The 15,408-nt window shown below is 37.8% G+C and overlaps 1 protein-coding gene across 3 annotated transcripts in view; it reads left to right on the top strand.

The window, feature by feature from the left end:
- Positions 1-15,408, top strand: part of smg7 (SMG7 nonsense mediated mRNA decay factor) — a 152,040-nt gene that overhangs the window by 45,953 nt on the left and 90,679 nt on the right. For all 3 annotated transcript variants that reach the window (XM_087990744.1, XM_043699524.2, XM_043699526.2), the window contains exons 2-4: positions 2,486-2,517; positions 8,900-9,017; positions 15,260-15,392. In XM_087990744.1, the coding sequence (XP_087846870.1) occupies positions 2,486-2,517; positions 8,900-9,017; positions 15,260-15,392 (283 nt within the window). The remainder of the gene's footprint in view (positions 1-2,485; positions 2,518-8,899; positions 9,018-15,259; positions 15,393-15,408) is intronic.

Genomic DNA, 15,408 nt, shown 5'->3' with positions numbered 1-15,408 from the left:
TCTTTTGACCCCCTCAAATGTCTCTAAATTGTTTTACTACTCATCTGACATACAGCACTGAGTGAGTAGAGATTTCCTCCAACCAAATATTAAAAAAAACATAAACATCCTTTGTTCCCTGTAACTCTTTCTACTGGCCAGCCATTGACATAAGACAATAAGACCCAGGAGTGGAAGTACGGCCATTCGGCCCATCGAGTCCACTCCGCCATTAAATCATGGCTGATGGGCATTTCAACTCCACTTACTCGCATTCTCCCCGTAGCCCTTAATTTCTTGTGACATCAAGAATTTATCAATCTCTGCCTTGAAGACATTTAGGGTCCTGGCCTCCACTGCACTCCGCGGCAATGAATTCCACAGGCCCACTACTCTCTGGCTGACAGTTCTCCACTACTTGGATGACTATCTGAAGTTAGACTAGGCAGTGCAACCTTGCTCCTATCCCGGTCAAATTGAGGTGACCATAGTACAAACAGTGTGAATGGAGCCTAACAAATCAGTCAATTTAGCGAATAAGGATAACTGACAGTGATACAAATCCTCGTGCTTCCCTGCTGTGCCTTTGGGGCAATTCTTACACTTGGTGATTTGTCACATGCAATATCCTTAATTTGGTTTTAGTCCAAAGTATTTTCAATGCCAGATTAAATTGAGAAGGCATGACTTTAATATAAGCAGAAACTGGAATATTACCATTGTTTGTTTCTTAGATTTGAATTTTATGATTCTAGATATAAATCAATATTTCATTGGAAAAGTGACACCTTTGTTAATGCATCATTTTTTAGATTCATAGAGTTGTACATGGAAACAGAACCTTAGGTCCAACTACTTTCTTATTATGATATCAAAGTGTGGTCCAATATTAAATGATGATTTGCATGGGAGCCCTTTTAAGAAGCAAGAGTGTGCCTAATAGCGAAAGCATGCTGACACTGGATCTGAGGAAATTTGCAAATGGTTTCATATCAGTAATGGGCTCTATTATTATGGGAGTGAGAGACAGTCTTTGGATACAGGAAATGTGATGGTAGTTGTAGATGTCATTTGGGCTTCTTTTATGAATGTAATTAATGTCTGCTGGTGTAATAATCTCTGCTATGTAAGGACCCAAAATTAAAATCTGTAATATGAGATCGTGACACACTTGTTCATTATTCATTTTAATAAGTTGCATTCTTTATGTACTTGGGCTTTTGAAAATTTTCACTTTTCCTTTCCGTTATTTCCTTATTTGCACTATATTATTAGTGACATATATGGAGATAAGGAGTGAAAATTCAGTAAGAAGTTTTGACCTTGGCCCCTCTAATTAGTCTCTGGTTATTCTGAGTATTCTAATGTGCAACAATGGCTGAACTCTGAGAGCCAGTTAACTATGGGTTATTGGAGTATAACTGGCAATGGAAATTCGAATGTCAAAGGCGAGGAAATTTTAAGCTTTTGGTTTGGGATGATGGCTTCACATACCGTTTATAGAGCCATTTTTACATTCACAGTGAAAATTGTTGGTTGAAAGTTATAAAACATCCACAATTCTAGTTTTGTAAGCTATGGAAATCTTGAATGGAGAAAATATTGTATTATATCCATTGAATATAAATCAAAGAATCAAATGTTTTAGCTGCTTCTCTTTATCAAATTTCTATTTTGCCCAAATCACTGAAACATGGTTGAAGATTATTATTGTAGTAGTGGATGTTCTTAAATATTGCAATTATTCTCACTGAATTTGAAAGTTGGTGTAGATTGTAACTTTTACTATTTTTTAAAAAAAATCTGTTGAAAATTTGACTAGTGGAATGCACCAAAAGCTGTAATATGTTCCAATAATGGAACTATTTAGAGCAACCCTTAAATGGATGCTTCACGATGCTGATTTGTACACCAGTAGACAGTGGTGATAGTAGGTATAGATATAATTTGGGCTGCTTTTATGAATGTAATTAATGTCTGCTGGTGTAATAATTTCTGTGCTATGTTAAGACCCAAATTTAAATGCTATAAACAAGTATAAAACCACCTGTTCCTGGGGACAACTGAGCCAGCTTATTTCTCAGAGTTTTGATGTTACATAATTTTGCAGAATATAATAGCTGATTATACACAGTATAAACGCGATACCCAATGCTTTTGTGGCCTATGAATCTGGTTTTTGGCGTAGACATCTGATTGGGCACTTGTGTTTGAGTTCAATTTTTTAAAATCATCGTTTATATCTTAATGACTTGATCTTGACAGCATGTTGCATTTTCCATTGAAGCAACCCTATTGAGTGAGTGTAAACTGCATCATACCAATTAATGTTTGTTAGATTATCCAGTGTACCACATAGATATTTCCTGGATGTGAATGTAAATAAACTTAATGTTGAATAATAATTGTAATGAAAGAATTTCAGTTGGTTTACACAAGATGTAAGGTGTTCAATTAAGTTTGATTATTTTTGTATTTATATTGTTCTTGTCTTTCCTATTTCTAGGCAAGCAGAGGCCCTAAAGGCTGACATGACTGGTAAGATTGACTTTGTATATTTTAATTCTGTACTATTTCTACAAGCATGATTTTGAATGGAGCTTAATGCCTATAGTTTTACGATTGAGTAACTGCTTCAAGTTGCAGTGGCTGTTAACTGTCATAATGTCATAAAGTGAAAACTGTATATCAGGTTACTATTGATAAATTGTGTTGCAACATAAAATGTAATACTACATGAGGGTGATTCTTGGGGTACCTTAAGAGCTTCTTTCACCACTGAGGCTTTATATTCTCCTTTCTTTCCCTCTGTGTAGCAATCACTAAAGAATTTTCTGCTGTCGTTGCTGAATTTCCATGTGTAATGTAAACCTTTAGTTCCAAGAATTAGGCTTCATCCATTGTCACCAGCATTTAAATATTTCCCATTGTGTCATACTAGGTGTTAAGTTGGAAGTCAGAGTTGGCTCATCTGCACTATTTTGCTTTTATTTAGTAGTTGCTGGAAATCTGAAGAAGTAGCAGAAAATGCTAGAGAAACTCACCATTAGGTGAGAGACAATTGAAGTTTTGAGTCCAGTATGATGATTCTTTGGAACCCGATGAGTCTTATTTGACTTAATTAACTGTTTCTCTCTCGTACAAAACTTAACCAGTTGAGGTGGGCCAGCATCCAGAGCTTGTAACTGGACAGTACAGAGATGGAGCTATGCTGAAGGAGAAAATCCCAACTAAAAAGGTTTAACCAGTACATTGATTCAGATGTGCCATGAAAAGGTGGTTGACATAAACAGACACCTTGTCTAACTGAACTGACGGCACAATGCCACCCAAGAAATATGAATGGTGTTCATTCTGCCCGAGGAGACAATGCATCGCATCTATTTTGGCATGCATCTAGAGGCAGTCTCTTGCTGAGGACAGGGTATGAGCACAATGGAGTGGGTTCAGTAATCCGATCTGATGACTTGCTTTGAAGTATTGCCCATAGGTCAGAGTCAAGGTGGTGTATAACAATGCAACTTTCGAGGATATCCGAACTGCAGCAGAAAACTTGAGATCTGGTTGATGACCGGAAGATGTACAGTTGGTAGAGTGACCACCCAGTAACTGAATCTAGTACATGAAACACACTGAGAAGCTGGTGCCGTGAGTAGAGGAGAGCTAGACGTCAGAATGACAAACTGATGGAATCCCAGCTTTTGTCTATAAATGAAATAATTGAAGTGCAGCATGTGAAAGAAGTTGGTCAAGATCAGTAGTACGGTGGTTAGCACTGTTGCCTCTCAGCGACAAGACCCGAGGTTGATTCTACCCTCTGGTGACTGTACATGTGAAATTTGTACATTCTTCATAGAGAAAGTGAGGACTGCAGATGCTGGAGATCAGAGTCGACAGTGTGGTGCTGGAAAAGCAGAGCAGGTCAGGCAGCATCTGAGGAGCAAGAGAATCGATGTTTCGGGCATAAGCTGTTCAGGTATGTGATTCTCCTCTGATGCTGCCTGACCTGCTGTGCTTTTCCAGCATCACATTCTCGACACATTCTCCATAGTGTCCAGGGTTTTGTAGGTTAACTGGATTAGCCAGGGGAAATGCAAACATACACTGATAGGGTAGGGGATGGGATGCACTTTGGTGGGTAGGTGTGGACTCAGGCCAAATGGTCTGCGTCCAGACTAGAGATTCCACTAGTCTAAGATTACTGCAATGAGAAATTTGAGGCAATAGTGCAGGAACAAAGGAATCCATTGATGAAGTTTAATGTGTCTGAATAAGTGAATCTCATAGTTGGATAACAGGAGAAATGTTGCAAAGAGTGTGTGTGATCCAGTAAATCTAGCACCATAGTTGAAGAGAATGGGATGAATAACATACTGAATTGTCATATTTGTAACAATGAGCAAGTTGAAGTTGGAAATCAGGGACATTTTTAAGTGCAGTTAATCATCATTAATCCAAATAAAACAAGTGTCAAAATATGTAGAGGCTAGTACATTTGTACACTTACCAAACTTTAGTATTGCCTTTTTAAAGAATTGTTTTCTTGTGACTCAAAAAAAAATAGCTGCCCATCTGTTTGTTTATGGCATTGTTCGGTTGTTCTGAAAACATAATTGCTCGATTTTAATTCAATAAGGGGGACAAAAGTCTGGAATTAAGAGTCTAATGACCATGAACCCATTGTTAGTTGTTGGAAAAGCCCATCTGGTTCACTAATATTCTTTAGGGAAGGAATCTGCCATCCTTACCTGGTCTGGCCTACATGTGACTCCAAACCTACAGCCGTGTAGTTGACCCTTAACTGCCTTTGGGCAATTGGGAATGAGCAATAAATGTTGTCCTAGACAGTGGCGCCCATGTTCCATGAATGAATAAACATCCAATTTATGTTTCCTTCTTTATACTTCCTGGTTTGCTGTCTTCAAGGCAAGGAATCGCACTGTTAGTGGTGAGACACTTGGAACTACCAAAGATCAGAGGCACTGTAGTGTTCATTTTCATAGGTCTCTGAAGGCAGCAAGGCAAATAGATGAGATGTTGAGGCATTTGGGACCATTTCCTTTATTAGTCAATTATTAGACACTAAGCATAGAATAGAACAAGGAGTTTATGCTAGAACTGTGTAGAATACAGCTGAACTATAGTGCGATTCTGGTCACCACATTATAAGAAAGATGTGATTGAATTTGAGAGGTGCAGAGAAAATTTGCTGAGATGTTCCCTGGGCTGCAGGGTCTGAGTTCTGAAGGAATTTTGGATAGGCTGGCTTTGTTTTCCTTGAAACAATGAAGGTTGAGAGGGGACTTGATTGCAGAGCTTAGCATAGATAAGGTGGTTTTTCCTATATGGTTAAAGATTTAAAATAAGAAATAAAAGTCTGAGGAGAATTGAGAAGAATTCTTTTTCCTGCTGTGTGGTGGGATTCTGAAACTTACTGCTTGAAAGTGTGGTTGAAACAGAAGCATTCATAACATTTAAGCAATATTGAGATATTAATTTGCATTGTGATAGCCTAAAGATTAGGGCCAAAAGCTGGAAGATGGGATTGTTGTTGTCAGATCTTTGGTGCAGACACAGTGGGCCAATTAGCCTACTTCTACTCTGTAAAAGGTTCCTCATAATAGATTAGTTGTCAACGTTAGATCACACTGAATACAGGGAATACTAGCCATTTGTATAAATAACTGGTTTGAAGGTTGAAAACAGAGGGTGGTGTTGGAGGGTTGCATTTTAGACTAGAAACCTGTGATCAGTGGTGTGGCACAAGGATTGGTGCTGGGTCCACTGTTTTTCATCATATTTATGTAATGGTTTGTGTAAACTTAGGAGGTATGGTTAGTAAGTTTTGCAGACGACTGGAGGAGTAGTGGACAGCGAGGAAGGTTACCTCAGAGTACAATGGGGATCTTGATCAGATGGGCCAATGGGCCGAGGAGTTTAAATAAAGTTTAATTTAGATAGGTGTGAGGTGCTGTATTTTGGAAAGGCAAATCGGGGCAGGACTTGTACACTTAATGGTAAAGTCCTGGGGAGTGTTGCTGAACAAAGAGACCTTAGAGTGCAGGTTCATAGTTCATTGAAAGTGGATTCGCAGGTAGATAGGAAAGTAAAAAAGCTGTTTGGTATGCTTGCCTTTTTTGATCAGTTCATTGAGTATAGGAGTTGGGTGATCATGTTGTGGCTGTATAGGATGTTGGTTAGACCACTTCTAGAATACTGCATTCAATTCTGGTCTCCCTGCTACAGGGCGAATGTTGTGAAACTTGAAAGGGTTCAGAAAAGAGTTGCAAGGATATTGCAAGATTTAAGGGTTTGGGCCATAGGGAGAGGCTGAATAGACTTGGCCTATTTACCCTGGAGCTTTGGAGGCTGAGGGGTGTCCTTCTGGAGGTTTGTAAAATCGTTAGGGGCATGGATAGGATGAATAGCCAGGTCGTTTCTCTGGGGTGGGGGAGTCCAAAACTTAAGAGTGCATGGGTTTAGGATGAGAGGGGAAAAATTTAAAAGGGCCATAAGGGGCAACTTTTTCATGTAGAGAGTGGTGCGTGTATGAAATGTGCTGCCAGAGAAAATGGTAGAGGCTTGTATAATAACATTTAAAAGGCATCTGGATGGGTATATGATTGGGAACAGTTTAGAGGGATATGGGCCAAATGCTGGCAAATAGGACTAGATTAATTTAGGGTCTTTGGTTGGCATGCACGTGTTGGAACGAAGGGTCTGTTTCTGTACTGTACAATTCTAACTGTGAATGCCTGAGGATAAAAGAATGTAAATATTTCACTGTAACAAACCTGGCTCTTTCTCTTTGGTTCATGTCTGAGAGCAAGCCTTTTTTTAATGTATTTAAGGTTACACAGTTTTATCAAATATGGAAGTGGTTCAATCTTCCCAACTTTTATTCAGAGTAGGAATGTTAGGAGGCATCAGTGCAAGTTACATTGGTAAATACCATATTTAATCATTCATAAAATTAATTGAACTTTTCAGCTAAATTTATTGAGAAATGTTTGCCTGGAGGCTTGTCAAAGATGAAAGATTTCGCATGCAGATTTATAAATTGATTTTTTTTAAAATCTTTTAAACATTTTATAACACTGAGGATTTCACTTTTTACCAGCTTGGTGTGCAAACTTTGTCTATTTAAAACCTACAACATTTAACTCTGGTTGAGATTAGATACTCAGTGGAACAGTCTATCTAATTTTTGATTGCTGAAACAGAATGAACTGTGAATGCTTCACCAATTAATGATACTGTCAGGAAAAATCCAAATAACATTCTATGAAAAGTTAGTGGTTTTCATCTTTAGTATTTTGAAGAGTTTTGTTCCCCTGTGTATCAAATTATTGTTTATGTATATATTGCGCTACAAAATACATTTGCTTAATGACTGGTACAATCTGCATATCTGATTTTACATTTGTGCAACTTCTAATGAACAGTTTGTTCTCTTCATTTTTTTCAGGGCCTCACAGCATTTAAAAGTACTTGTGTTGAAAATGATTATGACTTGTAGATTCTTTCCTCACCAAAAATTCACTATAAGCAGGAAATAGAGTTTAACATTGAAAGTTTGAACTTTTCCATTGTGTTTTAACAATCCTAAGTATATGGCAATTATAGTTCTGCACTTTTCCATCTTTGCATGTTTACAGCTAGCCTTGTGAGAATCTGTTTTCACACAGATATCAATCTTTGTGCAAAATTACCAACATTGCTATTGAATTAGATCTATGGCCATGGCAGTTCTCTACTTTCCCATTTATTCATCCCTTGCCCCTGCTTGCTCTCAACCCCTCCTGCTGTTTCTCAGTATTAAATGTTAATTGTGTCTGTCTGGTCTTATCATCAATACTTATTTGTGAGCGACTTGACTTCGAGTAAATTTAGCCCATGAGGAAAGGATTCTAAATAATTGAGTCCAGAATACCAAGTTCGTATTTTGTGAAGTGGTGAAGTTTAAACATTGTCATCTCATGAAGCATTCATGGACATACTATTGAACTTGCATTGTGAATTGATTGAAATCTATGTGCATGCTGTTTGGTCACATTAAAAACATTGATACTGCTTTCATTTTCCTTCTCAGTGAATATATGGTTTAGCCATTTGCTTTAATTTGTTTGTGTGACCTTTGTAACGATGCTGTGGCTTAGAAGTTATTTTGTCCTGGTTTCTTTTGAGAGAGAAATTGAGCAAGAGGTGGATAGCTGGCCAGTTAAGATCACTTGAGTAAACTATTTGGGACCCCTTGCATTGTTTTTTAAACAATGGATGTAGCCAGATCTCAAGATCAGAATTTCTGGGTTTTAGAATTTCAGTAACATCAGCAGCTATTGGGGTCTCAATAGAGTTGGAAGCTTTAGTAAATGTCTCCTGGCTGCTACTGTCTCTGAATTTTCTCTTCATTTATTTTCCTCCTAAGTTGGAGAACTGCAGTTGAGAATCTGTTTATGAGATGTTACTATATTGGAACAATTAATTAGTAATAGTTACTGTATTTATTGTTCTCAAGTTTTCCAATAAAGTTATTCTAAATGTCTCTTTCTTTTGTTTGTATTTTAACCATAGTGTTCAAATAAATTGCATTTTGCTTATCATTGAGTACTTTGCATTGCTTCTAGAGCGTGGTACTTCACATTTGTCTGTAAAATAAGAAAAGGGGTCTAGACTACCTTCGTAAAATATTTTGAGGAGATCTGGTCTGGTCCATAACACCTTTTGTTGTAGATGTTTCATTGGCCTGTATTTTCAGATCATTTTAGTTGATAAAACATACTTTAATGTACTGACTTTTTAAAAGGAAAACCATTGCATACAAATTTTTTTTAATAATTTGATTCCAAGAAGGAAAAGCATAGCTGGAAAGATGCGCTTTTTTTTTTACAGATTAATATAAACATTTTTTTTGGGACAGATTCAAAGCTGGGTCCGGCTGAAGTCTGGACTTCCAGGCAAGCTCTACAGGACCTCTACCAAAAAATGCTGGTCACAGATTTGGAGTATGCACTGGATAAGAAGGTGGAGCAGGATCTGTAAGTATGCAGTGAGTTCTGGTGATGTCACAAATATCACTTCTCTGTCACTGTTTCAATTTTCTATTTGGTTGATGCACTTGTTTGATCGTAGTTGTTTAAAGATGCAAGTTAAATTGCTCACCTGCAATAGGAAGAAAACAGGACCTAAAATTTGGTATTTATTTTGCTTAGATTCTATTCCACTGTATTTGATCCATATACTGCTGATCTATTACTAACATCTGTTACATTATACTGATTTGTGTGGTAATGTTAGCCATTTTGAAAAGCAACTGCAGTAAGCAGAGTTAGCAGACAAACATGTTGAATTGACCCCTTGTAGGTGGTAAACTAAAAAGTTAAAAGCAGTGTTTATTCATTTACCTTCATATATTGAAACAACTTACAACTGGTCTAAGATAAAACTAATACTGTAAGTTAGGTTTTTAAATTATAATGGAGAAATGTAATTCTCCACGAATATAACATTAGCTTTTGTGGACCATAGAAGATGTCTTGTAATAATTATGAACTCATACACTGTTAAAAGTCCAGTTACAACTCCTTGAACAAGTTCTAACTTTTTTGAAGATTTTCATAGTGAGACTGGAAAAATGCAAGTTTTTATCTATTCTCTAGCAACCTAGGGATTGCACACTGTGGCCTCCTAACAGCACATAACCTGGAGGAGTGTAGACTCACTGACAGCAAACTTGAAATTTTCACTTTGTACACACTTGCAAATGTCTTGGCATTTACTATCATTACCTAAATAAGAGTTTTGTCACCATTGCCACTACAAAATGCATATGAAAATTCAAAAGTATTCTATCTTTGTCTTTGCACTTCACAGTCTTTCGTCCTTGTGCTTTCATTTACATAGATGCACTTCCATTATCTATATCGATATTCCTAAATTTTGTTCACGCCCTTCCCTATGTTCTCATGGAGGTATAAACATATAAAATGGAGCTCTTCTAACTTTGTCAGGATGGAAAATAATTAAGTTCAAGAATGTGGTCAATTTCAAAATTCAACATTTTAAAATTATCAATCAGATGAATAGGAATGGGTGATTTCATTTGCAAGCGGAGTTGTTGATTAAAGCAGAAAACAAGCTAAACTAATGAAAAAGATGTATAATTTTTTTTAAAAAATGGAAGCAACATTTATGCTTGTTTATTGTAAAGAATCACAGTTTTGAGTCCTTAGCAGTTTCATCTTGAAACACTTAGCTGGGAAGTCATACTCATCCCAAAAGCAGAAATCATTGCCAACCATAATTTCATTAGCACTTTAAAACTATACAAATAAATCTTTGGAATGTTTTATTTTTGTTTTCTCTGCATTATAATTCAGAGCTTTTATAATAGTTCCAAAAAATATCATTGATTAGTTTGCCTTTGTTCAGCTATCTATATGAAAGTTGTGAGGGCAGATGTCACTTTTGGGGGTGGGGGGGAGGGGGTGAAATTTTGTCTTGTTCTTTCTGACCTGGATCTGTAAATTTATAATGAACTTCTAACCTGAAAGCTTTCTGACCAACCAAGTTACACTGATGTTTCAAAAAGGACAGAGATGAGATTTAAACAAAATTCCAGCTCAGCAGATGAATAACATTTTAACATTTTTAAAAAAACTCACTACAGTCATACCTAGAGAGACAGAATATTAATAACTAATAGAGTCATAGAATTGTACAGCACGGAAACAGACCCTTCAGTCCAACCTGTCTATACCAACCAGATATCCCAACCCAATCCAGTCCCATTTGCCAGCACTTTGCCCATATCCCTCTAAACCCTTCCCATTCATATACCCATCCAGATGCATTTAAATGTTGTACTTGTATTAGCTTCCACCACTTCCCTATGCACCACCCTCTATGAAAAAGTTGTCCCTTTTAAATCTTTTCCCCTCTCACCCTAAACCTTTGCCCTCTAGTTCTGGACTCCCCCACCCCAGGGAAGAGAGTTTGTCTATTTATCCTATTCATACCCTTCATGATTTTATAAACCCCTATGAGGTCATCCCTCGGCCTCTGAGGCTCCAGGGAAAACAGCCCCAGCCTATTCAGCTTCTCCTTATAGCTCAAATCCTCCAACCCTGACAACATCCTTGTAAATCTTTTCTGAACTCTTTCAAATTGCACAATATCCTTCCGATTGGAAGGAGACCAGAATTGCACGCAATATTCCAAAAGTGGCCTAACCAACGTCCTATATAGCTGCAACATGGTCTCCCAACTCCTATACTCAGTGCTTTGACCAATAAAGGAAAGCATAGCAAACACCTTCACTGTCCGATCTACCTGAGAATCTACTGTCAAGGAGCTATGAACCTGCACTCCAAGGTCTCTTTGTTCAGCAACACTCCCTTGGACCTTAACCATTAAGTGTATAAGTCCTGCTAAGCTTTCCCAAAATGCAGCACCTCGCATTTATCTAAATTAACCTCCATCTGCCGTTCTTCAGCCCATTTACCTTTCTGACCAAGATCCCATTGTAATCTAAGGTAACCTAATTTGCTGTCTACTACACTTCCAATTTTGGTGTCATCTGTAAACTTACTAACTATACCTCCTATGTTCATTTCCAAATCATTTATGTAAATGACGAATAGTAAAGAATCTAGCACAAATCCTTGTGGCACTCCACTGGTTACAGGCCTCCAATCTGAAAAACAACCCACCACCATCACTATCTGACTTCTACCTTCGAACCAGTTCTGTATCCAAATGACTAGTTCTTCTGTATTCCATGAGATCTAACCAGTCTTCCATGGGGAACCTTGTTGAACGCCTTACTGAAGTCCATCTAGATTACGTCCACAGCTCTGCTCCCATCAATCCTCTTTGTTACTTTTTCAAAAAACTCAGTCAAGTTCATGAGACATGATTTCCCATATACAAAGCCATGTTGACTATCCCTAATCAGTCCTTGCCTTTCCAAGTATGCGTGAATCCTGTCCCTCAACATTCCCTCCAACAACTTGTCCCTATAAAGCCTACATCATTTGTCTTACTGTAAACAATGTCACCAAATAAATATTGCATTTTACAAATATGGCAGATGGTGGAATTTGAGTTCAATAAAAGTCTGAAATTAAGGATCAAATTATGACCATGAAGCCATTGTCGATTGTTGGAAAAACCCATCTGCTTCACTCGTGTCTTTTAGGGAAGGAAACTGCCATCCTTATCTCATCTGGCCTTCATGTGACTTCAGATCCACAGCAATGTGGTTGACTCTTAACTGCCCTCTGACCAATTAAATGCTGACCTAGTCAGTGACACCCACATCGTGTAAATGAATTTTTAAAAAAAGTTTTCCTCATGCCATTTGAACATCTCTTCTGTAAGAACAAACAAATGCTGTTTAAAGTTGTATTTAATTATTATCAAAGCTGTAATGTTGATACCTCTTAAACCAATATTGGTAGGAGGTAAGTGGAAATTCTCATTTTTTCCCATTGTGCTTAAAGCATTCCGCTTGAAGGGACAGCTTGCTGCAGCTTGACGACATTGTTTTGTAGAGCAGTGGCTCTGCGGCTTGTAAATAGAATGGTTTAAACAGAAGTAATATAAGTAAAATTAATGTGAAATCAGTTTTCATCAACAAATGTTCGGGAAATTGGAGGTACTTGGTGTTCAGCTGTTAGGATCCATGATCCAGAATTTATTGAATAGTTTTGAATAAACTTATTTTGGGAGGTTCATTGATCTTGGAAGTGCATATTTATTCTTCACATCTTGATTCTCTGATATGTCAGAGGGAATGATTCCTGCCTACCATCAAACAATTGCATTCTCCTTAAAAACATTCCAAAGCGTTTTTGTTCTACTGTTAGTGTTTCATTGGCTTCTAATCTTTCTAAGTGTCGGGTAATAAATCAATCTGGTGGTAAATTTGTTATTTTTCATTCTACAGATGATACATTTTCATTCTTATTTCATACTAGATTAATCACTATTCAAGTTGAGTCGAGCATGTGTTGCTGGAAACGCACAGCAGGTCAGGCAGCATCCGAGGAGCAGGAGAATTAATGTTTCAGGCATAAGCCCTTCATCAGGAATGAGACGTGGGCTGGGAGCTGAGAGATAAAAGGGAGGGGGTAGGGGTGGGGAAGAAGGTAACTGAGAAAATGATAGGTGGATGAAGGTGAGGGAGAAGGTGATAGGTCAAGGGGGGAGTAATGGACAGGTCAGGAGGGCTGTGCCGAACTAGAGGCTTGAGACCCACACTCTCAACTCTGATCTCCAGCATCTGCAGTCCTCCCTTTCTCCTACTATTCAAGTTGAGCCAAAATTGTTACATTCCAGAGACCTCTGTTATCGTGATTTTTGAGAAGATTTGTAGCTCAGGTTAATAAGTATGGAAGTTAGCCCGCTGAGCTGGAAGGTTTGTTTTCAGATGTTTCACCACCACACTAGGTGAGAGTCTTCAGTGAAGCACTGGTGGTACGTCCCGCCTCTCTCTTCATAGGTCTTGGTTTCTTGAGGTGGTGATGTCATTTCCAGTTTTTTTTTAAAAGAGAAGGTAGATTGGATCTAAATCAATGTGTTTGTTGATAGAGTTCCAGTTAGAATGCCATGTCTCTAAGATTTCTCATGTGTCTTTGTTTTGCCTGTCCTAGGATATGTGTGTTGTCCCAGTCAAAGTGGTGTCCTTCTTTGTCTGTATGTATGGAAGCTAGTGATAGTGGGTCATGTCTTTTGGTGGCTAGTTAACGTTCGTGTATCCTGGTGGCAGGTTTCCTGCTTGTTTGTCCAATGTAGTGTTTCTTTACAGTTCTTGCATGGTATCTGGTAAATGACGTTAGTTTCGCTGGTAGTATCCAATGGATCCTTTAGGTTCATTTGTTGCTGTTTAAGTGTGTTGGTAGGTTTGTGGGGTCTGAGTAGTCTGGAAGTCATTTCTGATATGTCTTTGTAAGGTAATGTGGCTATAGTTTTTGGTTGCGTTGTGTCTGCTTGTTCGGGTTTGTTTCTGAGGAATTCTGAGGATTGTGTTTATTGGGTATCTGTTTTTCTTGAAAATGTTGTATAGATATTTTTCTGCTTTTTGTAGTTCGTATGATGTAGTCCGTTGAAATAATGTCTTAATGCAGCTCAGTTCATGTGTGTTGGGATGATTGCGTCTGAAGCTAAGTATCTGGGCTGTGTTTGTTTTTCTGTCCTCTCTGGTTTGAAGCTCTCCGTTAACTGTACGTTCAACTGTCACATCTAGGAATGGGAGTCTGTTATTATTCTCCTCCGCTTTTGTGAATTTTATGCTTGTCAGGATATTGTTGATGGTGTTGTACGTTTCCTCTAATTTGTTCTGTTTTGTGATGACAAAGGTGTCATCCACGTAACAGACCCAAAGTTTGGGTTGGATAGATAGCAGGGCAGCTTGTTCAAATCTCTGCATTACTGCTTCCACTATCAGCCCAGATATCCAGTGGGTGTTCCGTTGACTTGTTTTGCTATTGAATGTGAACTGGAAATGACATCACCCACCTTAAGAAACCAAGACCTATAAATAGAGAGGTGGGACATACCACAGCGCTTCACCAGAGACTCTCTCTGATAATATTATCGAGTATGGTGATAAAACGTCTAAAAACAAACCTTCCAGCTCAGCGAGCTAACTTAGCTGCGAATGTCAGTTATGTTTAATTTGACCTGATTTAAGTCACACTGTGTACACAATTATTGATTTCTAATACTGAATCAAACCTACTGGCAGTATAACCTTCATCCAGCTTCATTATGGTTTTATGGTATTATAATGCTTTTAAGATCATTGATTGAAAACATAATTTTTGGTTTCAATATTTTTCTCCAATATTTATTGATTTCTCATTATCGTCAAACGCACTAACCTCACTGCTTACTCCATCCTGTAGTGGAGACAGTGTTTGCCTGTACCATTCTAACAAAACTTCACTTTGTGCTAAGGGAAAAATAGTTCTTGTAAGGTGAGGGAAAGCTGGCTGGACTGCATTTCATTTGTCAATTAGAGACTTTAAATTGGCTGCCTTTCTAAAAATGTTGATAGATATACTTTTTGTAATGTGCTTGGTGTTGTATTTTAACTTGAATTAAAGTGAAAGCCAGTTATTTAAAAGCAATGTAACTTGTTAAATTGTTGTACAAGCTGTTGAAGAAAATTAAATTGTTTTCTTAAAATTTAAAAAAAAAGTTGCTGAAATGCTGTGAGCACATGTAATAGTCTTGAAGTTTTTAATTTTAATGGTTAATTTATTATTTACTGTAGCTGGAATCATGCCTTCAAAAATCAAATTACAACACTACAGGGGCAGGCCAAAAACCGAGCCAATCCTAACCGCAGTGAGGTACAGGCCAATCTTTCGCTCTTCTTAGAGGCAGCTAGTGGCTTCTACACACAGGTGAGTCCTGAAGACA

The sequence above is a fragment of the Chiloscyllium plagiosum genome, unplaced genomic scaffold, assembly GCF_037043375.1.
Source record: "Chiloscyllium plagiosum isolate Xiang-an unplaced genomic scaffold, Cpla_swu_hap1 HiC_scaffold_9, whole genome shotgun sequence".
Classification (NCBI taxonomy): domain Eukaryota; kingdom Metazoa; phylum Chordata; class Chondrichthyes; order Orectolobiformes; family Hemiscylliidae; genus Chiloscyllium; species Chiloscyllium plagiosum.
Note: the sequence above shows the minus strand (reverse complement) of the source record. Positions and strands in the feature narration are given on the sequence as shown.